This window comes from Lissotriton helveticus, chromosome 1_1, assembly GCF_964261635.1.
Source record: "Lissotriton helveticus chromosome 1_1, aLisHel1.1, whole genome shotgun sequence".
Taxonomy (NCBI): Eukaryota; Metazoa; Chordata; class Amphibia; order Caudata; family Salamandridae; genus Lissotriton; species Lissotriton helveticus.
The window spans coordinates 1,956,977,074-1,957,004,908 of record NC_136057.1 but is presented as its reverse complement, the minus strand read 5'-3'; the positions used below and the strand labels follow the sequence as shown (position 1 = coordinate 1,957,004,908).

Genomic DNA, 27,835 nt, shown 5'->3' with positions numbered 1-27,835 from the left:
TTGTCATTGATTTTGGTGGCGCTAGGGCGTAGTAGCTTGTAGAGGTGTGATACCTGGTGTCCTATTCTGTTGAGCCTTGTCATGTATTGTATGATTGACGGGTTGTGTTGTGCTAAGTTTGCCTTTGTCAGAGCTGTTCTGATTTTTAGGAAGTTATAGAGCTCGATTTCTGGTAGGTAATGTTTCTCTTTTAGCGTGCTGAATGTGGTAGGGTTGCCTCCCTCTTCCAGCTGGGCTGAGTAGGAGATTCCCATTTTCTTCCTTGTCTCTGTGGATAGGAGTTTTCCCCCTATATTTATTCTTGGTGTTTGCCCACAAGGACTCCCACTTCGAGTTTTTTATACTGTATTCCATTTTTTTTAATCTATTTTGAGCAGGGCCACTTTTGTGTTCTTGAATATTGGATTTGAGGTGTGTGTGTGTGTGTGTGTGTTTATTGGCTGTTAGGAGTACCATTGGCTCTAGGTTGTTTAGGATGGCTCGCTCAATTAATAGCCATACCGGCGTGTATTCCTGAGGGGGTGACAGCCAGTACGCTCCTTGTTTAGCTATGAATGCGGGTTGGAAGGCTCTGTTGTCTGCTAGGTTCAGACCCCCTAATTTTTTGTCTAGTCTTAGTTTTTGTAAGCTTATTCTAGCTCAGTTGTCTCGCTATAGGAATTTATTAATCATCTTGTCCAGTTTGTGGTAGAAGTCGTCTGTGAGTATGAGTGGGAGCATGCTCGGCAAGTAATTAATCATCTGGGTAATCATCATCTTGGCTGTTTCTATTCTACCCCACCATGTTATAAATTTGGGGGACCAGGACTCTAAGAGAGTCTTTGTCTTCCCTGACAGTAGCTTCTCATTTTGGTCTAGTGTGGATTTAAGGTCGTTGCTGAAGTGAATCCCTAGGTATTTAATGAACTCCATTTGCCAGGCCAGTCCCGATACTCCCAATTAATCTTTAGTGGTATGGACGTTGAGGGGTTTGCACTCAGACTTGTCTTTGTTGAGCTTATACCCCGAGTGTTTTGAGTATGTAGACGGATACACGGCCACCTTCTACAAAGCTCTTCTAACTCACCTGTTACCAACTATGAAAAAGTGTTCAACCACTGCACGGAGAAGGGACTAGAATCCCAATCCATGTTCGAGGCGAACATAATTGTAATCCCAAAGGAAGACAAGGATCCACTATTACCTAAAAACTACAGGCCCATATCTTTAATCAATGTGGACTGCAAGATATATGCTAAAATTCTGGCCATGAAACTAAACACCTTTCTACCAAAGCTGATAACTAACTCACAAGTAGGGTTCCTAAAGACTCAAATGTCACACGACAACACCAGACTCCTGGGCCACATACTCGAACGTACCTCTAAAACAGACGAGCCAGTGGTGGCTATTACACTAGATGTCAAGAAAGCATTTGACAGGGTATCTTGGGACTTACTGGAACAATGCATGCAGACATTCAACCTTGGGGAAACATACACATGGAAGGTAAAGGCGCTATACAGGGACCCCAGAGCACGCATTGCAGTTAATGGGGCAGTTTCCGACCCCTTTGCTTTACAGCGCAGTAGAAGCAGGATCTCTAACAAATTCAAAGCAGATGTTTCATTTTAAGGAGGGGATAATGTTTCTCCAGCGACCAGGAAACAAGATGAATTTCTTTCCTGTGAGTAAAGGCTAGTTAGTCAGTCAAAAAATAATTAATTTGGCTTGTTAAAATGATAAAATATAAACAACTATGACAATACAATAGTAACAAAACATTGTTTAAAGCATGTAAAATCCCCCACTGATGAAACTGACCCATGAAGGAGCTACTGAAGGCTCTTCCATAATCTAATTGGTCTCTGGCAAAAGACTAAAGCTAAAAAAGTAACTTCAGTGGGAAACCATGGTAAAAAAAAAAAAGTGTAAGTCTCCATTGTCTCATTTTTAAAGTAGTATGTAACACAATCAAATACTGCTTCCTGGATACCATAGTAAATTTGCAGATGAAGAATAAATTCGAGCATTTAAAGAGTGTTCAACCGAAAATGGGTTAATGGAATGGGGCATATTGAAAAGTTCTCATACACGGAGATGGCTGCTAAACCTTTTGATCTATTATATAAAAAGAAGGGGTTTGGCCCATTAATTTAGATCAAATTTCTGATCCAAGAATGAGATAAACAAAAATTATTATGTTTATCTCGGCAGTAATTTTTGCCTCTTTATTTTGGATTATTTTGGAGAAAAGAAAGGGATATTTATTTAACCAAAATAAGAACACATTATCTACCAAACAGAAAGTCACATTAATACAAAACAATCAGACAATAACCAAATTATATCATATTGTACATATATCTCCACATATATTTACAATACATTTAGACACACGGTGAAGTTCAATACATAGATACATTACATAACATTCGACAAGTCAAAAAAAACAGTTTATATATACATTTACTCGATATCATTGAGTTGTGAGTAAAATCGAACAATTCAACAACACTTTCTACACCTAGAGAGCAACTAATCCAAATACTCTAAGTGTTCTAAAGATTTAACAAAAAATTGAATCCCACTTAGCCGGAGTGGGATTCAATTCTTTGTTAAATCTTTAGAACACTGTTTTTTTTTTTACTTGTCGAATGTTATGTAATGTATCTATGTATTGAACTTCACCGTGTGTCAATCCTGGAAAGGATAAGCGATTGGACAGCAAGTTTGAAATCTTCTACTGGAATAAAGGGTTTAAGTTTCTTAAGGTGGAGAAGGTTGAAAAGAGCGCTTTTGGATGCATTTTTAATGTGGGGGGTGAGATTTAGATTCTGGTCAATACTGATGCCTAGGGATTTGACAGAATTAGAGGGGGAGAGAGGGCAGTTAAGAGCTTTGATGTCATTTAACCAAAGTTGAATGGGAAGGGAATTGTTTTTGGGGGAGAAAATGATGATTTCTGTTTTTTTCGGGTTCAGTTTGAGATGGTTCAGGTGGAACCAGGATTGAATTTTGGTCAGGGTCTCATTGAGGTGAAGGATGTCTTTGTGAGATTTGATCTTGTAGTATAATTGGGTGTCATTGGCATAGAGGTGGTATTTGATATTAGAGTGCTTGAGGATGAGGGTGAGTGGTTCCATGAACAGACTGAATAGGGTTGGGGAGAGGATGGATCCTTGAGGGATGCCGAGTGAGACAGGTTGCGGTTTAGAGAGGAAATGGCTGAGCTTGATTTGTTGTGATCGATTTTGAAGGAATGAGGAGAAGCATTTGAATACCGTGCCTTCCAAACTGAATCGATCTTTGAGAGTGCTGAGAAGGGTGGGGTGGTGGACGGTATCGAATGCAGCTGAGAGGTCGAGAAGGATTAGTACTGAGGATTCCCCTTTGTCAAGGGAACAATGAATGTCATCAATGATATTTAGCATAGCAGTTTCTGTACTGCATGCTTTTCTAAAGCCGGACTGGAAGACATCAAGGAGGTTGAAGGAGACGATATGTTTCTCTAGTTACAATAGGACACATTTTTCAAGGGCTGTGGAGAGGAATGGGAGATTAGAGATAGGACAAAGGTTATTTGAGTCATTAGGGTCAGCTGTGGTGTTTTTGAGAATAGGCGAAATTTGAACAAGTTGAAGGGAGGCAGGGACACAGCCAGTGGAAAGAGAGGAGTTGATAATTTTAGTCCATATGGGGGCAATGGTAGATTTGAGTTCTTGAACCAAAAGGGCAGGAAGAGGATCATTGGAGTGGGTGGAAGGTTTTAGTTTGACAATGATATTAGTGATCATAGATTCTGATACTGGACTGAAATCGCTCCATGAAGCATTATTTTTAGCAGGGGGTATTAATTTCGGAAATGTATCTTGTTGGAGAAGAGCAGGGCGGGGATCAGAAGTATCAAGCGGTGTGGAAAAAGTGGTCGAAGGAGAGTTAGGAGTGGTAGGGAGGGTGTGTAGGATGGGGGTGGGTTGGAGTGGGAGGGAAGAGGATAATTCGATCGTGTTGATTTTGTTTGTAAAGAAGCTGGCAATTTCTTTGCATTTGTCAATGGAGGCTAATATTTTAGGTGGTCCGGTGGAGGTTTGTTTTTTTACAATGTTAAAGAGTTCTCTAGGGCGGTTTCTGGCCTGAACAAGTTGAGATCGTAGAAAGGAGGCTTTTTCGTTAAATATGTGTTTTTTGTACTGGGCTCTGGCCGTTCTGAGGAGAGCCAGATTGTCAATGCTTGGATGATTTCTCCAGACCCGTTCAGAGTGTCTAAGGGATCGTCTTTCATTATTGAGTTCAGAATTGAACCAAGACTTAGGAGGAATTTTTTTTGTTGTTTAAGTTTGATTGGAGCAATTTGGTCGAGGGCTTCAAGAATAGAATTGTTATAGTGGTTAGTAAGGTTGGTGGTGTTGTCCGAGAGAGGGGGTAGAACTAAGTGAGCCTTAATTGTGGTTTCCAATTCACCCGGAGGAATAAGGTGAAGGTTGCGTGTGGATTTCTTTGATAATATGCTGGTGGGGGCGGAGCGAGTAATGGATTTAGTCAAGGTGAAAAGGATAAGGTAGTGGTCGGACCAATCTAACAGAAGTATGTTTGAGAGGGAGGCTAGGTCGTTGTTCGTTATACTAGCATCTAGGGTGGCACCTTTGTTATGTGTGGGAGAATGGCAGAGCTGGGTCATATTGGTGATGTCCATGGTATCATTAAGTAGGATGACAGCAGGATCATCACTTTTGTTCCAATGGATGTTAAAGTCATCGAGGAAGAGATTTTTAGAATGTGTAAAGGGGATGTTATTTCCAGGGGGGTGGTAGATAGTGTGCAAACGAGTGGTGGGGGAGTCAGGTATGGTGAGATCGGCACAAAGGTATTCGAAGGATGAAGGGTCTTGTAGATTGACGAGTGATAAGTTAAGTTCAGCTTTAAAAATTATGGCTAGTCCACCACCTGTTTGTTCGATTCTGTCTTTTCTAATGATAGAATAACCTGGGGGGATAAGCAAGTCGAGGATGGGAGTGGAGTGGGAGGTGAGCAATGTTTCAGTTAGGAAGGCAATGTCAATATTTTCACTAAGAATAGATTCAGCGATCTCAGTAGTGTGACAAGAAGCAGATCTGCAGTTAATCAGCATGCAGACGAGGGGAGTGGGGACTGGCGATAGGGAGGGGGGACAAGTGGGGATAGGTTTGAGTAGTTGGGTGGTCTAGGGGAGGAAGGAGGAAGGGAAGGTTTGCTTGTTCCTAAAAGAACTGGGATAGTAGACAGATGAGTGGGGCAGGAGGCGGATAGGCAGTTAGTCATCATGCAACATAGGGGAGAGGGATCAGACGATTGCGAGGGGGGACAAGGTGGGATAGATCTAAGGTGTTGGGGTGGTCTAGGGGAGGAAGGAGGAAGGGGAAGTCTGCTTGTTCCTAAGAGAACTGGGATATAAGATTTATGACAAGAGGGTAAATTGGTCGACAGTGGTGGTGGGGAGATAGTTAAGTTAGAGGAACTGTTAGTTTTAGAGGGTAGCGATGGAGAGATAGTTAGATTAGAGGAATTGTTAGTATTATAGGTCAATGGGGGAGTACCAAGTTGTGACTGTGTGGATATGTTGGTATTGTGGGTGGGCACGATAAGTGAGGGTTGGGTGGGTAATGTGCTAGTTGTGTAGTTGCTAGAAGGAAGAGTGTTTCTGTAGGTGATAGAATTAGGCTGACAGTTGTTGGGTGTGCAGAGGAGGGTGTCAGTGTGTGAAGAGATAGTTTTAGAAAGGAGAGAGATATCGCTTCTAAGAGAGGAGAGTTCTAAGATGAGGGACAAAAGGACAAGTTCTATGGTAAGGGAAGCTAGTGTGTGAGTTGATGAGTGCAGAGGATTAGTGTTTATTGGGCTGTTTGTCAAGTTAGGGTTGTTTAGCGGGGGGATAAAGTGTGGAGGATGAGGTGTAAAGCCTGGAGGAGGGGGAATGGAGTCGAGTGGAGGGAGGAGCGCAGAGTAGGGTGTGTTTTTGTAATCGGGAGAGATCAGGGGGTAAGAGGGGGATGTAGGAGGTAAAGTTGTATGGATGAGAGAAGTGGTGCAGGGAGGGGGGATGTTGGGGAGGAAGTTCAAAGGAGAGGTGGGTGTACCAGAGCACAGCGAATTAGGAAGAGGCGATAAAGGGGGGGGGGGGTGAGGGTAGGTGAAGGTGATAGGAGTTGGGGAATGTCGTAGGGACGAGGTAAGAGGGACGGGGATGAAATGGGGGTGATGAATCTAGGGGTAGAAGGGGTGAGAGGGCAGTGTTCAGGGATTGTGTGCGGGTTTGGAATAGAGTGTTAGTAAGTTGTTCATTGGGCACAGGAGAGGGAGGGGGAGAATCAGGAGGGAGCGATATGTGGGAGGGGGAAATGAAGGGAGATGCAGGCAGTAAAAGTTGGGGTAAGTCAGAGAGACGAGGTAAGAGGGAGGGTGATGGAGTGGGGGTTTGGGATAAAATGCTAATGTGCTGTTCATTGGGAGTAGGAGAGGGAGGGGTAGATTCAGGAGGAAGCGATAGGGGGGAGAGAGAAATGAAGGGAGATGCAGGTACTGAAGGTTGTGGTAGGTCCGAGAGGAGAGGTAAGATGGAAGGGGATGAAGTGGGGGGTGATGAATCTAGGGGTAGATGGGGTGAGAGAGCAGGATTCGGGGATTGAGAGATGGATTGGGATAAGGTGCTAATATGTTCTTCATTGGAGGTAAGAGAGGGGGGAATCAGGTGGAAGCGATAGGGGGGAGAGGGAGATGAAGGGAGATGCAGGCAATAAAAGTTGGGGTAGGTCAGAGAGACACCAAAGGCAAAGAGGAGGGGTAAACACTATGAACTAAAACAATATTCAATTCAATCAAAATACTATTCAGTGCATCACCATAAGGATCATACTGAAAGTATGATTGATCCTCCTGCCAAGCATTAAAAACTCCACAAACACTGCTATCAATGAGAACTGAGAAAATTTGCCACTTGGACAACATATTGTGGATCACTTAAGTGAAAAATAGTGACATCGTCTCAGCATTTACTTCTTGCTGTGGTGATTATCTCACTTTCCTACTGGGAAATGTTACTGATGAAGACATCTTGAGGAGTCTATTGTGTGCAGAAATTGAGCATTCAAATATCTGTAGAAACAGTAGATCACCCAATTTACAAGTAATTCTTTTTTTATTGTTTGCCAGTCCAGTTGCACTACATATGTAATGTTGAGTACTGCTCGATTACATGTTTTAGTTCTGGAATCCACATCTTGTCGGGGTCGTATTTGATATACCCAAGGATGGTACGCGTCACATCGTTGTTGCTGTCATGAAACAATTTATTCTTGCCCCTGGAAAGGGTCTCTGCACTAAAAGTGAATAATATGGTATGTTTCCTTGGAATGCCATGGCATAGGATAAAAACTAATTGTGTCTGGAAAGCACATGAACAATTCAGTGGTTAGTATTCTGCTTCCTTATGAGCTGTGGCTTCTCAGCAACACCAGTTCCTCTCACTTTACTGTATATGAGAAAGGTTACAAACACCATAATCATGTTTTGGCATTGAAATGCCTCGTAACTGATTATATTCTGTCTTTAAATTCCAAAACTGAGGCGGGGATACTTTGTTCACATGATCAGGAAAACAATTACATACGGTACCTGTTCTTTAATCAAGTAATCGGACAGCGTGTTGAGGAGTTTGTAGTAAACTTCAAACCATGGCAGGTAACTGTAACAAAAAGAAGAAAGCACGATTTGTATCCACATAACTTACAAAGAGTTCAAAGTACTTTGTTCAGGTCAACCCCAACACAAATGTACACAGGCAGCTGCCTGGGGGGCCCTACCTGCTTGGGGTACTATTGTCAGTGTCAGCAGTCACTAGTTGCCAGGACCAAGCTTCAATAACAAAGTCCCAAGGGACCGGTTTTCTTAATTACACAAGTAGGTAACAGACAGTGACTGAGATGTCTGCAGGGTAGTACATTCAAAAGTTTAAGTAAAACAGCAGCCTTGTGGTTCCTTTTAAAGACATCACCATTTTTTTTCAAAAGGATGGAGCAATTGTTTTTTTTTTTAAAGGAGTATGAGGTGAACCTTAGCATGAAATGTCGTACTTTGTTGAACGCTAGAAAATCTCTCATGGTTCCTTACTAAGTATCATTGTGCTGGTTTATGGTAAAATCTGACATTTAAATAGCAACCATAGTATGAGACAGCAAAACGCAAACAAAAGACCAGTATCATAAAAATGTAACAAATCATAAATGCACATATCAAAAATGTTAGGCTCACCCCTGCACTTCGTACGTTTTTTTTATCTGCATGTGCCTCAATTTCCTTATCTAAATTCAAAAAGAACAATTGGACCCAGCAATATGCAAATCAGTCCTGATCCTGCTCTCCGTGGTAAGAGTACAGCCCTGACTGCCAAGCCTGGTCCTCCCCCGGACCAGAAACAAGATAGCTTGACTCCAATGGCAGGGTAAGCACGGGACCCGCGACTGGGCATACCTGTTCCACTTAGGGCGACAAATGCAAAAAGAACAATTGATGGACAGAATAGTGAACAACGTCTAACACTCACCCCAGTACAGAGATCTGAGCCTAAATGCATCATTTTTTGGATCACCACACAATTCCAGTTTGGACCGAGCCATATGTAAATCAGACTTGACCCTGCTCCCATGGGAACTGTCCAGCTCTAACTGCCCCAGATCTGTGACTCGAGGTGAACGTTTGACAATGTTCAGCATTCCGTTCATTATAATTTTTTGTTGCTATAATCTCCCTATGTGGCAAGGGTATGCCCAAATGTGGGTCTTGTGCTCACTATGCCACTGGATTCAAGTTAGCATGGCTGATGAGGGTAGATAACCCAAAACCGGCCCCGGGATGCCTGTTTTCGCTTCAGGGAGGACCTGGCTGAGCAGTTCGCCTGAACTGCTCTCATGGGGAGCAGGGTCGAGACTGATTTGCATTTGGATGGGTCCAAACTGGGGTGGCATGGAAAGCAAACAAAAAAAACGATAGACAACCCAGATCTGAGATTGGGGATGAATATTTGACAATGTTCAGCCTTAAGTCCATCATCTTTTTGTGTTGCTTCAATTTCCTTATCTTTCATAACTAACAGTGCTTAGAAGAAAGTCTTTAGAGCGATATTTAGCTCCATACATTAAGCAACATTGTTGGTGAAGGCTTCTTCGTGGGAATCTACATGTCAAGTAAATTTACTGTGAGTATATGTACTTTACCATAACTCTCTGAAAACAACACCTTCAGCCACTAGAATTAAAGTTTATTTCTTCTGAAACATCTCCACAATTATTATGATTCTCCTACCACGGGGAGCACCTTCGCGTTTTGCATTTTCAAATGATTCAGCAATTCAGAAAGGTGTCTCAAAAGGTGCAATTAAACATTTTAGGCGCCTGGCTGCACATTTTTGATTAAAAGGGCATGTGAACAAAACATGGCCTACCTTTTAACTCACAGATGCAGTCTAGCGATATGTTGCCCACTACGAATCCAGTCCTAATCATGGAGTGCTCAATATCACCAAACTGTGGGAGCCAGGCAAATCATTATATTCATCTTATGTACCAAAAGTGTGGGTGCTCAGAAATACGGCCAGACATTTACACCGAGTGTGACAGGAAATACTTCCTGAAAACGTTCCCAGAGTCAAATCAGTGGCCTAGGAAGGGGGGTGCAGTGGGTGCGGGCTGCCTCGGGTGTCATCACTGAGGGGGGTGACAAAATGGCAAAAATATGTGTTTTAAGCCTATATGTTTTCCATTTTGTCAGGCCAGGGTTGACAAGAGATTTTCCGCACCGGGTACCACCTGACCTTGCTATGCCACTGAGTCAAATATCAAGTTAGTGTTTAGACCACCCTAAAGTCACCTCGAAGTGCTTGAAGGAGGGCGGGGGTAAGGAGTAAGGATGGAGTAAGGAGAAATCTCCTGCATTCGCATTTTATTTAATTTCGAGTTTTATACAGTGCTGGAGAATCAAAGGAATGGTGATTCTCTAGGTGACTGCACCTGAGCTGAGCATTCTGGGATTCCTATTCTCAAGATGGAGGAGGAAGTAAGGAACCACACATTTTGCACTTGCAAAAATAGGGAGGAGGGGAGAAAGCATTAAATATGCTTCGCAGTAGTGCCCAGGCACCTTGAAACCACCCTGACCATGATACAATTAACATCATGGGGGCAAGCTGAATAATAAATCATTTACATCACCCATCAGATTCAATAGATGTATGTGTGCTGCTGACACGTGATGGGCAATTATTGTGCATCCCGCAAAAAGGCATTCCATATACCCCGTGTGTATTAAATGGTGACACAGCTTATGGGAAAGCAATGTGCACATAAACCCGTAAACCTAGACAGCATTGTTAGGAGATACACTGTCATATTTGAAAGCTAATTTTATTATAACATAATTCCAATGCATTTCGAAGCTAGGGAAAAAAATGGTAGCACCCCTTACATTATTTTATATATTTGGGGGCATCTTGTTGGGCTAATAGAATCACTAGCTTACCATGAGCAACACCGCTCTCAACTCACCACAAGGTGTGTACAAGGTTCGTATTCCCTAAACTAGCTAGCCATGCGAAGTGGATTCTGGGCATAAAACAGCATTATACAACGACATAAATAAAACATGCACTTATAGAACATAGTAAACCAGGTATTGAAAATGATTTTTATTTTCTCCAACAAACATATTCTTCTTGAATAAAAATAGACAGGGAACAATGTAATAAAAGGTTGAGGGGCAAGACTTGGTTATGAGGAATTCGAAAAAAGATTTTTAAACTTTTGAAAATAGTACAATGTGCTCTTTTAGCAGTAGTACTGACATGATCCTGGACTCCCAATTTTAACTTTTTATGTATTCGGTCTTTTATCTCACATGCAACTCAAGAGGCATGAGTTGTGATCGCTATATAAAATCAACGTATCTAGCCAGAGCAAGGGAAAGCGGTCCCTCTAACCGTGCATATAAAATGCCACAAACATTTTCCTATCTCAACCTCCTATTACATCAACGTAAATCACTTTGTAACTTAACATTCAAAATACTCTCTACTGATCACTCACAGCCAAACCCAACAAAACAACATGGGCTCCAACAAACGAAGTTTACTCGGGTAAATTATGGGCTATATTGCCATGGAAATAGTGGTTTGCACAACCCAAATCCGAACATTGCAGAATAGCTAGATATTAACTTTTTTTTTGTTCTAGCTAAAACATGTAGCCATTAGGACAGATGCAACAACACTGTGGTTTGGCGTCACCACCTTTCCTGTGAGAAGTGATCTTATTTAGTATTCAATGTTCAATAATTCTGAGAAATGCTAACAGAAAGAACGTATGGCTGTGTTTAGAAAGATATACTCCTTACAGGTTTGAACCAGAAAAAACTGTTAGCAATTAGTGCTGCCAACTTTGTAAGCATTTCAAAACCTTTTCTTTGTCATTTTTTATCTTAAAAAATGTCGAGGTAGACAAGTTTATTTTTAACTCTGCTGAATGGCTGTAAATTATACACCCTTTCTTGTGCTTAATTACGGTGGACACATATGTTCACACGACTTTTCCCAGAAAAGAGACTTTGTGCTTAATAGAAAATCCCCCAAAACTATGTTTAAACACAAAAACCGCAAAGTGACATAATTATAATTGACAGTATTAATCCCATACTCGAATTCATGGCAGATATATATACACACTGAAATAGCCAAAAGAGGCATCACAAGAAACAAGGAACATTGCTCACCTACAACAACGGCTGTTCCCATCAATAGTTGTTTTATAAGAAACAACTTTTGAAGACATTCACCAGCAATGAAATCAAACGGATCTCTACGGGAAATAAAGTTCACTGGTCCTTCATTGTCCGCGGAAAAGACCTCAGACTTATGCCAATTGAATAGACTGCTAAATTTCTGTGACTAGATCTGAATCTGCGGCCATTCTGATTACTAAGCTTGAGAGACAAGTTAAGCTTAAAAGGGAACAATGTATTCGAAGTAGGCAAATGATGTTATGTGCAAGCTGTGGCTATTATACGCCATCTTAAAAATCCTGGGACTCATGTGCGGTAGCAACCAGGATCATCAAATCAAAAATGTCCACGTTCGAGGATGATGTGATCTGTTTCAGGACTGGATTCATCAATTGTTTCCTTTGAGTCGATGTTTAAACTTCTAAATGTTCTCTGCACAAGCATCCAATTGGAGTAATAAGGAAACAGCAACTAGGAGACTGATGCCAGTGCACAATGTGTATGCTTTGTTGGTTCAAAGTTCTTGTCAAACATTGTTGGGACAAGTTTGGGCAATCTATAAAGGTACGCGATTCAATTAAAAAAAGGCATATGTGGCCTTTCAGTTTGGTCGAGGCCATCATACTGAATGTCTACAGTGAAAACTTTCTTTCAATCAATTGAGGCATTCCACTGAGCACTCAGGTCCTCGACCTGATCCAGCCTTCACTAACATTGGATTCCATCAAACACTGTAGGCCACACACTTCAACCATGGCTATGTATATGAGGAGCCTGAACTATATCAAAACAATGAATAGGAAAGATGAGAGCTTTTAACGACAGATATGCAATTTCCTCCTGATGTCAACCAAATTACTCATCAGAGATGTGTGCAGCTGGGACTTGAGCAAATCCACTTCTGATGAAAATATGAGTGTTGGCCAACGGAGTCCGAAATAAGAGTTTTCTCTGCTTGAAACACTTTGGGCTGATTCATAAACGACCCAGGAAAATTATGAAATAATGCAACACATTTTTTGAGGTACCTACATGCTCTAAACCAAAGGTTCTTAACCCGGGCTCCGGAACGCCTACTCAGGGGTCAGTGACTGCTTAGAAAATAAATTAAATGTTATTTACAGATTACTAAAGTGTATATAAATAAAGGAGCAAAATTGGAAACGGAATATGTTTAAACATTCTGTAAATGCGTAGGAATATAGAAATTGGAAGATAAAAACTAAGTTTATATCCTCAGATTGATTCATGGGAGCAGTACAAGCTTCATCCTTCCAATTGAAATAACATTTTTGATTTTTCAAATAAATTACTTAGGGCCTTATTATGAGTTTGGCGGTCTTCCTGTTGGCCCGAAACCGCCTCGCCCACAGGAAGGCCACCAAGCCTGTTGTGCGCTCACGTGCTGGTTTAAGAGTGTAATCCATGGTAGGCGGTGCTGTAGCAGTCTCATGCCAGCAGCAGCTGTGTAAGTCTCATAGAAGAGCCTTAACAGCAGACCGCTGCCATGACGGCAGCTGCACTACTTTTCTGCATGGTGTGGCATGCATGCCCAGCCCAGAATCTGCAGGGGGCCCTATTAGGCCCCCCTTAGGTGCCTTTCTGCCACCCTTATCTGGGGGGCTCACCAACATGAAATGGGCAGTGGAAAGTCAACTCGTAATATTATTGGCGTGCCAGCATCAGCACCACCAGCATCTTGCACGGACAGGGCCCTCGTATCCTGAAGAAACTTTGCACCTTCTATACCCAGACGCGCAATCCTCGTTCTGCAGATCGCTACCTGGCTTGTACCACGAGGGTACGAAGGAGTAGAGCGGAAGGACGATCATTTAAGCACAAGGCTCCTCTACTTTGGAACTCTATCCCTATACAAGCACGTTTCACTACGCACCATCAGTGTTTCCGTAAGCTAATTAAAACCTGGCTATTTTCATCAATCTAATGCCGTGCTGTGGAGCCTGCTATACATTCTCTCTCCACACGCAGCCACTCAGTCATGCATGTCCGTGAGCGCTGGGACGCCCCGTTGCTGGGGTAGCCATGCGCTATAGAAAATAACCTAACATAACATTACATATTGAGGCTGATTTCAGACTGCTGGCTCAGTGAGGTACTTGATCCCGGCATAGATGGCAGTCCCGTGGTGGTCCGACAACCATGTTCAGAATACTTCAGGTGGACTGGTGGCAGTGGTCGGACTGTCACCGTGAGTACGGTAGTCCTGAGGACCGCCATACTTGTAATAAGGCCCTTAATCATTTGTATATTTGTTTGATGAATGGTTGTGCCTCTATTTTTGCATACTGTTTTGCATTTTAAATTATAAAAAAAAATTTAGGCTTGTGTCCCTGGCTTCCATTAATGACTCAGTGGGGGTCCCTAGACTCAAATAATAATTCAGTGTGGGTCTCCAGACTCTAGTACATATTAAATGGTCCACAGAAGTCAAAAGGTTAAGAACCACTGCTCTAAACCAACAGTCCATAAATACACTTGGCAATATTCCAGGCAATTTACTACCAACCTTTACTTTGAAGTGCCACTTAGAATACAATTCATTCTAACATCCTCCCCTGGATTCACAGTGGTCTCTGGCAATCATTTGATCCTGCTTTGTTCAAATCTGATTTATATTTTCTGAATATTGAATAGAAATAAATTCTTAGTTACAGAACTTTCTTTTCACAACATTATGTTTTTTATCTCTTTTACTAAATTTAATTGTGATATGCTGAGTCTTGCATCCCTCATGCTTTCCTGCAAGATCCAATCCTTGAGCTTAAGCAAGCTGCCAAACCTAGGCCTAAGGCAACTTTGGGGCACCAGCTTTATCAATGTGAATGAATAAGGCGTGTTCAGGTGTGGTAAGCTCTCTAATACAACGCATTAAGGCTGTGATCTTTCTTCAACTGTCAAGTCAATGAGTTCACCAAAATCAGACTCCTTCAACTGTGAAAAATCTAAGCATTTACTAGGAGACCTGCCCCACAGAAATAAGATTTTTCGTCAGCATGAAAGTATTATAATAATGTTCCCACCAAGAGAGGTGCACTATTGTCTAAGTCATGTGATAAAAGCACCAAAACGGTCCTTAAAGCTGCCATTGATGCAAATTAAAATTCACAAAGACTTTAACCAGGGACTCCTTTTTTTTTTTTACAAAAAGGTAAATCGCCAAAGAAGATAAATGTACAGGTGACACCAAAGTCTATAATAAATTACTATAACAAATGTTGAAAGCAAATGAAAATATGTTAAGATATAGAGTGAAAGACATACCGTTTAAAAACCACCACAAACTAAGCTAAGCTCACTTAATCAAAGAAGGTTTTGATTGACATCTCACACTGATAAACTTCTATTTATCTATCTCATAAGTATTAACTGCTCTTGGTGGTCAGAATTGACTGATTCCATGTTTTTTATTTGCCACTCAAGACAATCAGTAACAAAGCTGAGGGCCTGAGTTCAGGCCAACAGTTTTGTATATGACTCCCTTGCACATTGCTTGTTGGAGAGCATCTAACCAATAGCTGTCCTTCTATATGCACCGTGCAGTGGCAATGTAAACAAAAGGGTCACCGCTTTGCCTGAGCAAGGGGTGGTTCATGTAACCACCTTCAATTAATCAACGGTCTCACTTCTTTCTCTGCTGATTGTCAGAGAAGGCACGAAGCAAGTTAAGGCTATTGGTCTCAGCAACTTTCACCAGTTCTTGTTGATCTGCTGTTCTTGCTGTTGCTGGTATTCAGTAAGGAGTGCAAAAACAACAGTTGATGGACAGAATGCAGAACAATGTCATACATTCACCCCAGTACAGAGATCTGGGAGTAAATCCATCGTTTTTTTGCTCACCATGCCATTCCAGTTTGAACCCAGTTGGCAGGGTATGCTCAGACGCGGGTCCCTTGCTCACTTTGCCACTGGATTCAAGCTAGCCTGGCTGATGACGGCTGATTAGCCAGAAACCGGTCCCAGGATGCTTGTTTCAGGTCCACGTAAGAAATGGCTTGGCAGTTTGGGCGGGACTGTTCCCATGAGGCACAGGGTCAGACTGATTTGCATATGGCCATGTCTGAACTGGGGTGGCGGAGTGAGCTAAAGAATGATGATGGATTAAACCCAGATCAGTTGAACGGGAGTGGGGGGGAGGGGGGGAGTGCTTGCAATGTACAACACTCCATCCATCATCCGCTTTGGTTTTATTCAATATGGATTCCATGGAGAGCTGAAAGACGGCTGGAAAATCTCCTGCAGCATTACAGGCCCCAGAAATGTAAATTAGGATTAAGTAATGTACATCTTATGTGTGTTTATGCACACATGTTTGTGTGTGTAAATTTACTCATGTGGTTATGAAAAGGAGTGAGTGTGTCTGTGTGTTTGGACGGGGTCAGGAGATAATAGTTAGGAGAGGGGGGAGGTACTGCTGGCCTAATGGTGCTCATACCTGATATCCTGTAGACATTCCTAGTGTCCTTCTTGATATGCAAGGATAAGAGTGGCTAATCGGAGGCGTTATTGGTGACAGTTCTGGATATCTCTCACATATCTGACACTTCCTTGCCAAATGTGGGCATTGTTGATGACATTCTGGATCTCCTTGCATAACTGTGGTCCATCCAGGACATATCTGTAGGAATTTTAGATGACATTCTGGCTCCCCGTTGGAATTATAATGACACATTCTTGGCATAATGTGGGCATTCTTGACACCATTATATTTATAGCTGGCATAATGGCAGTGAAAAGCCTTGTAATATGATGGGTGTCGCTGGTGTTTGATTATAATTATTGGGTATGAAAGGCAGAGTGTGCCCCATTGTGGCAGCAGTACATATGAATATTTCATGATTGTGTGGAGGCATTTCAACGTATATTTTGATGAAGGTTTTAAATATGTTGTCTATGCCCATATCTACGGCCTCAGCATATAAAGATAGAGTAACACACCCCCTGTTAATTCTGTCATGCCTTGGTAGCTGAAAAAAGTGACGAGCATTGTAATAGTTCCAGACATTGGGTATGAGCTTGAGCTATCATGAGAGAATCTACAAACTATGCGACAAATGTGAAAAATGGATAGCATGTCAGACAGCACTAAAGCAGAATAGGAAATTGATTAAAATTATAAAAGATGCCAGACGGCAGTTGCTCCCTACTGATGAAGGAATACATCCAGAAACTCGTGTCCAGAGTTACACAGCAGAGGCTGCACCAACAAGGGTGAAAAAGTAAAGACTAGTATTGAAGAAAAAGTTATCATGTACTGCATTTACCATAATGCATTAGGGCAAACTGAATGCTGGGATGTGTGGCAGTATGCTCCCACCCTCCTTCTGTATGAAAAGGTTCCCTTCAGCTACTGAGCTGAGGTGTTGATGCACATGAGCCCAGTGAGTGGTACAGAGACCTGAGAAGACATCAGGCAGAATTTTCCAGCACCAACAAAATTCCTTGTTGCTCTCTACTGATGAAGGACACAATCCAGAAACATATAACTAGACATACACAGCAGAGGCTGCACCAACAAGAGTGAATAATTAAAGACTTACACTGAAGTAAGTGTTATCATGCGTTGCATTTACCATGATGCATTGGGGCAAACTGAGTGCTGGGATGTGAGGCAGGGTGCTCCCACCCTCCTTCGGTATTTCATTCATGCTGTGTTAATTATTAACAAGTAACAAAAGAAGATGCCAGTGCTGATAATATTTATTACATACTAGCACTAATCAACCACAAGCAGAAAATTAATTCCAGAGAGGGTACTGCTGTTTAGTCGCAATTTTATTTTGTAGAAAATCAACAATTTTAATGTAAATTTTACTGTACATTAGAGAAGAACCATAAAAGATAATCAGGAAATGGACAGACACATTGGATTGTATTCGACTGAACACATCAAACATTCAAAACTTCAGTCATATCACATTCACAACACATTCAAACTTGACTCAAGCACACTACGTAAAAGAACTTGGTCTTCTTCAATTCAATGAAAAATTAGAAACAATTTTTTGAAAATAGTACAAAACCATGAAAGTTGCGTAGATCCTTACAGACCTTTACCGCTTGGTCTTTAATTGCTTTTCATCTACCGCTTTTCTTTTTCAGCACATGCTACTAGACTGCCTGTGCCGATGATCTAATGCGCCTTCTGCAGCCAAGTGAAATCTGACGAAAATCTGCCATCTCCTCTACAGGTGATACACGCCTAGGTTTCCTCCCTGATTTAGAATTTAACAACCCCCCCTCCTGGCACTAATGGAATTCCAATTGTTTTGCAGGCCCCTAAGTAGATGTTTTGAAAGCTCTACACACCGTCCCTTCAAATCCATGAGGTCTCCGGTTTACCCTTAAAGTCGACGCCTCTCCCCAAGGTTCACCCAATTGTGGCAGTTTCCTTCCAATTTGAAGGTAGCCTTCTTCATTATGTTTCTTTTGTCGTTTTTGACTCACCCCCGAACTGTGTGTTAAACTCCCACTGCACAGGGCCCTTATGAACTGCCTCATTCTATTTTCAGATTGTTCATCCTGTCATCTCTCCCTTTCACCGCCTGTGTTCTTTGATTCTCACAGAGCGGTAAGTCAATATTACTACCTTTTGGAAGTTAGAGTAGTCATCCAATTTAATCCCACGGACCCACTAGAGTGTTCTGTTTAATTTACAGGCGGTCTTATTTTAGAGAAGCTCCCCTGGTCCTCTGGACCCACGCAGGTTCCCGGTTAGTAAGATCTGCGGTAAGTTACTCCGGACTGCGTTATTCTCGTTTTGGCATTCCTGACCCCCAGGATTGGGAAAGTTTTTTCTACGGTATTCACAGTCCATGTATGACTCGCTCCCCCACCTCAGTTTCCATTGTCCTTGGTTGCCCTCAACTATGTGATTCACTAAGCCTTGAGACTCCAAATGTGCATTATTTCTCTCCATTACTATTTATTAATCATGGACACTATGCCTTCCATCTATGTAATGCAATAGGTATTTGCAATGTTTGCACTTGTCATACCACACATGTTAGTATTTATGTTTATAAATCACTTTTTGTGTATGTTTTCTCTTTCCTCTTTTTAGCCGCCTGAGGCCCTGATGAGAATCTCCGCTGAATTAAAGGAGATTTGAAACGCGTAGGCCCAATATCCCTTTGGTCTGCTTGCTTGTATAGGAGTTCATTTGATTTGTAAACCCCTTACAACTTTGTGTACATTAACCACGTGTATCAACCCAGAACGAATGTTTGATAAAAAAACTTTCATGGTTTTGTACTATTTTCAAAAAATTGTTTCTAATTTTTCATTGAATTGAAGCAGACCAAGTTCTTTTACGTAGTGTGCTTGAGTCAAGTTTGAATGTGTTGTGAATGTGATATGACTGAAGTTTTGAATGTTTGATGTGTTCAGTCGAATACAATCCAATGTGTCTGTCCATTTCCTGATTATCTTTTATGGTTCTTCTCTAATGTACAGTAAAATTTACATTAAAATTGTTGATTTTCTACAAAATAAAATTGCGACTAAACAGCAGTACCCTCTCTGGAATTAATTTTCTGCTTGTGGTTGATTAGTGCTAGTATGTAATAAATATTATCAGCACTGGCATCTTCTTTTGTTACTTGCTATACAGGCTCAACCTTGCTGATTAGAGCCAGCCCCATTTTTGTTTTCACGTTATTATAGCGGACGTCTGTCCGCGAGGTAATTTTGTGATTCCAATTTATTTGGATGTTGTGTATATTGAATACCGACTACATTACAGGTTAGATCAATGGTTGATCCTGTGACTGCCTTCTGATCTATACAATTTCGTTTGTTTTTTCATTCTGTTTTTTCATTCTGTTCTTTCATTGTGCACAGTTATTGTTTCGATTTTATGCTTTTTTGTTGCTGTTTCACTTAAAATATACTTTTTTGTGTAATGGCAGATAAGGACACATTTGCATACAGTGAAGAGCATATTAGGAGTCTCCTTAGTGACCCACCAGTTTTCTCTTCCGTCTCCTTGAGTGTGTCTGCGACTTCACAAAACGAATCAGAAAGACTTTTGCGTTTTAAAAAAGAAGCAAATCAGAACTGATCTGCATGGCCATTTCCTTCTACAACATCTTAGAGAAGGGACCATCCCAGGGGGTCTGCAGATCAAAAATATCCCGGTAATTTTCACCGAGGATCCCATTTTCAAAAAAGGTTTTTCCTTTATTGAAACAAAGTGCAGTAGGGACCTTATGGTCCTCACTGTGGAGACAGCTGTTAGACTCTCTAGAATTGAATTAGAAGAAATAGCTAAGTTGGAAGCTGAGATCAGTACCAACCCTACAATATCGGATGCTAAATTATTATTGGAGAAAGTGGAAAAGGAAATCCAAGAGTTTAAGGATTACACTGTGACACAAAAAACCAACCAATTTGAAAAGGACAAAAAGAACTTTTCGCTGGATAATATATACCCTTATTTACAGCCAGATTTTTATTCAAAACAGGAAGCTAGAAGATTCTTACCCGCCAATCAGGGTAGATCTAGAAAGCATTTCATCTCTTTCGGCGATACTTCTTCCGCTTCAGGAAACTATAGTGATAGCAGTGGTAACTCCAATCCGACAAATAGGAGCAGAAATTGGAACTCCAACCAGCAAAATCAAGGACAGGGTCAGAATTCTTTTTTAGGCAGGGGCCAAACGAGACCCAGAGCCCGAGTGAGATATACCACCCCATGGGAAATGAAGACCAGACGACAGCATTACAAGAACTGAAAATTTCCCCAATCTTTAATCTCTCACAAAGAATCCTAACCAAAGCAGAAGAGGATATTCTGTCCAAGGGACTATCCTTTGTCCCGTCAAAAAGAACCGACTTTGTGCGTATGAAAACAGAATTTATAGAATTCTGTAGAAAACTTAGGCTTACAATGTTTTTCTTGGAGAACCCTACACCACAAACTACTGAGGTAACAGGCTTACGTAATAAGTCTACATTCTGCCCGTCTGGCAATATGATTCCTAAAGAACTGGTAATTTTTGAAAAAAGTGTACTCTCTGCGATTTCCAATATGGAGAAAGAAAAAAAGTTCGTAAAATTCAATACTACAAGAGAAGAGATGTCAGCTCTAGCGTCCCTAAAAAAGGACTCCTCAATCGTGATAAAGCAAGCCGATAAAGGCGGTGCTACCGTATTATGGGATACTGTAGATTACACCAACGAGATAAGAAGGCAACTTGATGACACCAGTTGCTACCGCAAAATTGACAAAGACCCCACAAATGATCTACAAGGCCAATTGTTTGTGATCATCCAGGAAGGTTTCGATCAAGGCTTTGTTGGGAAGAAGGAATGCGAGTACTTAAAGATTAAACACCCTAGGGTACCTTCGTTTTATGCACTACCGAAAGTGCATAAAAATCAAAGTAAACCACCAGGAAGACCCATCGTGGCAGGATGTGGCTCTCTCTTGGAACCAATTGCTAGGTATGTCGATTGTTTTCTTAAACAGTTTATGAACCAAGTCGTGTCATATTTACAGGACACCACTGATTTTATAAACAAGTTGGAACCACTAACATTCCGTGAGGGCACAGATTTGCTAGTCACTCTTGACGTGACAAGCTTATACACGCAAATCCCTCAAGATGAGGCTGTGGCGGTGCTCTCCTTCTTTCTTGATTCACGCCCGAGACCCATGCAAGTCCCCACAAAGTTCTTGGTTGACTTGGCCTCCTTTGCTTTAAAGAAGAATTATTTCTGTTTTAACAGAGAATTCTATTTCCAGGTAAAGGGAGTGGCGATGGGGTGTCCTTTTGCCCCAGAATTAGCAGTGCTCTTTATGTCGATGTATGAGGATAGATATATACATCACAATAATCCCTTTGCTGAATACATCAGCAAATGGTATCGTTTCATCGACGATGTTTTCATGGTGTGGACTGGAGGAATTAACAACTTAACCTCATTCCACCAATGGCTCAACACTAGAACATTAGACATCCAATTCAGTCTTTCCTACTCTGAAACCAAAATTGCTTTCTTGGATGTCAAAGTGTTTCCCAAAAACGGTAAGTTGGCTACAACTCTGTTTATAAAACCTACAGACCGCAATAAGGCGTTACTTTTTCAGAGCAACCATCCAAGATCATTAAGAGAAAACCTGCCTTATGGGCAGTTTCTGCGCGTACGCAGAAATTGTACAGATGTTAACGACTTTTTCCATCATGCGGAAAAACTTGTTTCCAAACTCTGCGACAGAGGATACCCGAAAAAATTGGTGAAGGACTGTATGAAAAGAGCCAGGTGGACCCCCCGTGAAACATTATTGGAGCGCAAGAAGAAACCAGAGCAGAGACGCCAGGTTTGTGTCACCACCTTTTGCCCTAATGCCAACCAATTGAAACGCATTATCGGTCAAAACTGGCATTTGGTTAAGAATCTAGATGCAAGTTTGAGAGACCCACCCCTGTTTGCGTTTAAGAAAGAGAACAGCGTTGCTAACCACCTGGTGAGAGCCTCCATGCCAACTAAAATTCAACCATCTCTCCGTCAAATGATGGGATTGGCACCCATACTAGGCCACCACAAATGCGGCACATGCCTGTGCTGTGAAACCACCATACAGGGTTCTGTTTTCCAGCATAAGGGAATATCCTGGAAACATGAGGTATTCAGCAATTGTAAATCGAAATTCGTTGTGTATGGCATAAAATGCCCTTGCGATTGCCTTTACATTGGCAAAACAGAGCAAGAAGTGCGCCAACGCATTTCACAACATAAGTCGAGACTGAAGAGACAGGTGGACAACGCTCCGCTGGTCAACCACTGGATTAGAATGCAACATGGACTCAATGAGTTCAAATGGACAGTTATTTCCAGGATAGAAAAAGATCCGCGAGGAGGCGACTTGAGCCTCCAGCTATCCAAAAGGGAAGCGATGCTAATCGTGAAATTCGACACAGCTGTGTCAGGGCTTAATGAGCTATCTGAAATATTCAAATTATGAACCCCGTTCAGATAAAATATATCTGCCACATTATACCAACCTCGAGTCATTTTCCCCACAGTACTAGGGTTTCCAGCTAATTCTTCCGAGTTAGCCTGTAATTTATGATGACACTTTCGATTCACCCTGCAGTCCATTTAGATATTTCGTTATATATTCCATTTTGCCATAATTTTTCTGCCCTTTTGGTCCTTTTGGTTAAAAGTATCCAAAATAAATTTTTTTCACCTCGGCCAGTGTCTCTCCACCGCGCACGCACCGGCCCAGGCGTGCAGAACCGCCCCCTCGCTGAGAGGTAGTGTCCGCGTAGTGTTTAAAAGGCAGTGTAAAATCCAGCAGGTCAATGCGCCTGCGCGAGTGATTAGTACTCGCTTTGACGCCGCCCGGACCCCTCACGTTGGAATGAATCCAGGACTTCGCCTTCTTCGGTAAGAGTTGGCATCAGCCCCCGGGACTGCCCCGACTTATGCGTAGATCCTTACAGACCTTTACCGCTTGGTCTTTAATTGCTTTTCATCTACCGCTTTTCTTTTTCAGCACATGCTACTAGACTGCCTGTGCCGATGATCTAATGCGCCTTCTGCAGCCAAGTGAAATCTGCCGAAAATCTGCCATCTCCTCTACAGGTGATACACGCCTAGGTTTCCTCCCTGATTTAGAATTTAACAACCCCCCCTCCTGGCACTAATGGAATTCCAATTGTTTTGCAGGCCCCTAAGTAGATGTTTTGAAAGCTCTACACACCGTCCCTTCAAATCCATGAGGTCTCCGGTTTACCCTCTCCCCAAGGTTCACCCAATTGTGGCAGTTTCATTCCAATTTGAAGGTAGCCTTCTTCATTATGTTTCTTTTGTCGTTTTTGACTCACCCCCGAACTGTGTGTTAAACTCCCACTGCACAGGGCCCTTATGAACTGCCTCATTCTATTTTCAGATTGTTCATCCTGTCATCTCTCCCTTTCACCGCCTGTGTTCTTTGATTCTCACAGAGCGGTAAGTCAATATTACTACCTTTTGGAAGTTAGAGTAGTCATCCAATTTAATCCCACGGACCCACTAGAGTGTTCTGTTTAATTTACAGGCGGTCTTATTTTAGAGAAGCTCCCCTGGTCCTCTGGACCCACGCAGGTTCCCGGTTAGTAAGATCTGCGGTAAGTTACTCCGGACTGCGTTATTCTCGTTTTGGCATTCCTGACCCCCAGGATTGGGAAAGTTTTTCCTACGGTATTCACAGTCCATGTATGACTCGCTCCCCCACCTCAGTTTCCATTGTCCTTGGTTGCCCTCAACTATGTGATTCACTAAGCCTTGAGACTCCAAATGTGTATTATTTCTCTCCATTACTATTTATTAATCATGGACACTATGCCTTCCATCTATGTAATGCAATAGGTATTTGCAATGTTTGCACTTGTCATACCACACATGTTAGTATTTATGTTTATAAATCACTTTTTGTGTATGTTTTCTCTTTCCTCTTTTTAGCCGCCTGAGGCCCTGATGAGAATCTCCGCTGAATTAAAGGAGATTTGAAACGCGTAGGCCCAATATCCCTTTGGTCTGCTTGCTTGTATAGGAGTTCATTTGATTTGTAAACCCCTTACAACTTTGTGTACATTAACCACGTGTATCAACCCAGAACGAATGTTTGATAAAAAAACTTTCATGGTTTTGTACTATTTTCAAAAAATTGTTTCTAATTTTTCATCGAATTGAAGCAGACCAAGTTCTTTTACGTAGTGTGCTTGAGTCAAGGTTGAATGTGTTGTGAATGTGATATGACTGAAGTTTTGAATGTTTGATGTGTTCAGTCGAATACAATCCAATGTGTCTGTCCATTTCCTGATTATCTTTTAAGGTTCTTCTCTAATGTACAGTAAAATTTACATTAAAATTGTTGATTTTCTACAAAATAAAATTGCGACTAAACAGCAGTACCCTCTCTGGAATTAATGTTCTGCTTGTGGTTGATTAGTGCTAGTATGTAATAAATATTATCAGCACTGGCATCTTCTTTTGTTACTTGCTATACAGGCTCAGCCTTGCTGATTAGAGCCAGCCCCATTTTTGTTTTCACGTTATTATAGCGGACGTCTGTCCGCGAGGTAATTTTGTGATTCCAATTTATTTGAATGTTGTGTATATTGAATACCGACTACATTACAGGTTAGATCAATGGTTGATCCTGTGACTGCCTTCTGATCTATACAATTTCGTTTGTTTTTTCATTCTGTTTTTTCATTCTGTTCTTTCATTGTGCACAGTTATTGTTTGGATTTTATGCTTTTTTGTTGCTGTTTCACTTAAAATATACTTTTTTGTGTAATGGCAGATAAGGACACATTTGCATACAGTGAAGAGCATATTAGGAGTCTCCTTAGTGACCCACCAGTTTTCTCTTCCGTCTCCTTGAGTGTGTCTGCGACTTCACAAAACGAATCAGAAAGACTTTTGCGTTTAAAAAAGAAGCAAATCAGAACTGATCTGCATGGCCATTTCCTTCTACAACATCTTAGAGAACGGACCATCCCAGGGGGTCTGCAGATCAAAAATATCCCGGTAATTTTCACCGAGGATCCCATTTTCAAAAAAGGTTTTTCCTTTATTGAAACAAAGTGCAGTAGGGACCTTATGGTCCTCACTGTGGAGACAGCTGTTAGACTCTCTAGAATTGAATTAGAAGAAATAGCTAAGTTGGAAGCTGAGATCAGTACCATCCCTACAATATTGGATGCTAAATTATTATTGGAGACAGTGGAAAAGGAAATCCAAGAGTTTAAGGATTACACTGTGACACAAAAAACCAACCAATTTGAAAAGGACAAAAAGAACTTTTCGCTGGATAATATATACCCTTATTTACAGCCAGATTTTTATTCAAAACAGGAAGCTAGAAGATTCTTACCCGCCAATCAGGGTAGATCTAGAAAGCATTTCATCTCTTTCGGCGATACTTCTTCCGCTTCAGGAAACGATAGTGATAGCAGTGGTAACTCCAATCCGACAAATAGGAGCAGAAATTGGAACTCCAACCAGCAAAATCAAGGACAGGGTCAGAATTCTTTTTTAGGCAGGGGCCAAACGAGACCCAGAGCCCGAGTGAGATATACCACCCCATGGGAAATGAAGACCAGACGACAGCATTACAAGAACTGAAAATTTCCCCAATCTTTAATCTCTCACAAAGAATCCTAACCAAAGCAGAAGAGGATATTCTGTCCAAGGGACTATCCTTTGTCCCCTCAAAAAGAACCGACTTTGTGCGTATGAAAACAGAATTTATAGAATTCTGTAGAAAACTTAGGCTTACAATGTTTTTCTTGGAGAACCCTACACCACAAACTACTGAGGTAACAGGCTTACGTAATAAGTCTACATTCTGCCTGTCTGGCAATACGATTCCTAAAGAACTGGTAATTTTTGAAAAAAGTGTACTCTCTGCGATTTCCAATATGGAGAATGAAAAAAAGTTCGTAAAATTCAATACTACAAGAGAAGAGATGTCAGCTCTAGCGTCCCTAAAAAATGACTCCTCAATCGTGATAAAGCAAGCCGATAAAGGCGGTGCTACCGTATTATGGGATACTGTAGATTACACCAACGAGATAAGAAGGCAACTTGATGACACCAGTTGCTACCGCAAAATTGACAAAGACCCCACAAATGATCTACAAGGCCAATTGTTTGTGATCATCCAGGAAGGTTTCGATCAAGGCTTTGTTGGGAAGAAGGAATGCGAGTACTTAAAGATTAAACACCCTAGGGTACCTTCGTTTTATGCACTACCGAAAGTGCATAAAAACCAAAGTAAACCACCAGGAAGACCCATCGTGGCAGGATGTGGCTCTCTCTTGGAACCAATTGCTAGGTATGTCGATTGTTTTCTTAAACAGTTTATGAACCAAGTCGTGTCATATTTACAGGACACCACTGATTTTATAAACAAGTTGGAACCACTAACATTCCGTGAGGGCACAGATTTGCTAGTCACTCTTGACGTGACAAGCTTATACACGCAAATCCCTCAAGATGAGGCTGTGGCGGTGCTCTCCTTCTTTCTTGATTCACGCCCGAGACCCATGCAAGTCCCCACAAAGTTCTTGGTTGACTTGGCCTCCTTTGCTTTAAAGAAGAATTATTTCTGTTTTAACAGAGAGTTCTATTTCCAGGTAAAGGGAGTGGCGATGGGGTGTCCTTTTGCCCCAGAATTAGCAGTGCTCTTTATGTCGATGTATGAGGATAGATATATACATCACAATAATCCCTTTGCTGAATACATCAACAAATGGTATCGTTTCATCGACGATGTTTTCATGGTGTGGACTGGAGGAATTAACAACTTAACCTCATTCCACCAATGGCTCAACACTAGAACATTAGACATCCAATTCAGTCTTTCCTACTCTGAAACCAAAATTTCTTTCTTGGATGTCGAAGTGTTTCCCAAAAACGGTAAGTTGGCTACAACTCTGTTTATAAAACCTACAGACCGCAATAAGGCGTTGTTGGACAGGCCGCATGGTCGGGCTGTCCCCCCTCCCCGCAATGGGACCTGGACCCTGGCTCTCCCTGCATCCCCAGCCAGATTCCCCGACGACCACCCGAAGTACACTGCAATCCCTCCACCACAAGACACCAGCCCCGGACCCAGCTGGCCCGGGTCACCATCCACACCACGGCCTCGGCCCAGCCGCCATCTTGGGGCACTGCAGCACGAGGCCGCGTGGCCTCAACTCGACCCTAACCCTGGGCCCGGCCGGCCCCGACATCGAGGCACCAACCTCCCCCCAGGAGGCAGAGTGACCACTTGGCGAGTCAATGGGAGAAGGAATCGTCAACGGCTCTCCTCCGCCAGGTGTCGATCACCCCCGGCCGCCCTGGGCGCTGGCTCCACCCCCCTGCTGGGTGTCTGGACTCCCTCATCCCGGACCTCCTGGCCCCCAGGCGCGAGGGTCCGGACATCAAAGGGGACCAGACCTATAACTGGGGCAGGGCCAGACCAGGAAGGCAGTTGTATCCTGGAGTCGAGAGACCCGAGAAGAACTCATCCGTGACTGGCCTGCTGGCG

The 27,835-nt window shown here is 42.1% G+C and overlaps 1 protein-coding gene across 2 annotated transcripts in view; it reads right to left on the bottom strand.

The window, feature by feature from the left end:
- DENND1B (DENN domain containing 1B) overlaps nucleotides 1-27,835 on the bottom strand; it is a 1,337,878-nt gene that overhangs the window by 666,350 nt on the left and 643,693 nt on the right. For both annotated transcript variants that reach the window (XM_078644012.1, XM_078644002.1), the window contains exon 6: nucleotides 7,630-7,699. In XM_078644012.1, the coding sequence (XP_078500138.1) occupies nucleotides 7,630-7,699 (70 nt within the window). The remainder of the gene's footprint in view (nucleotides 1-7,629; nucleotides 7,700-27,835) is intronic.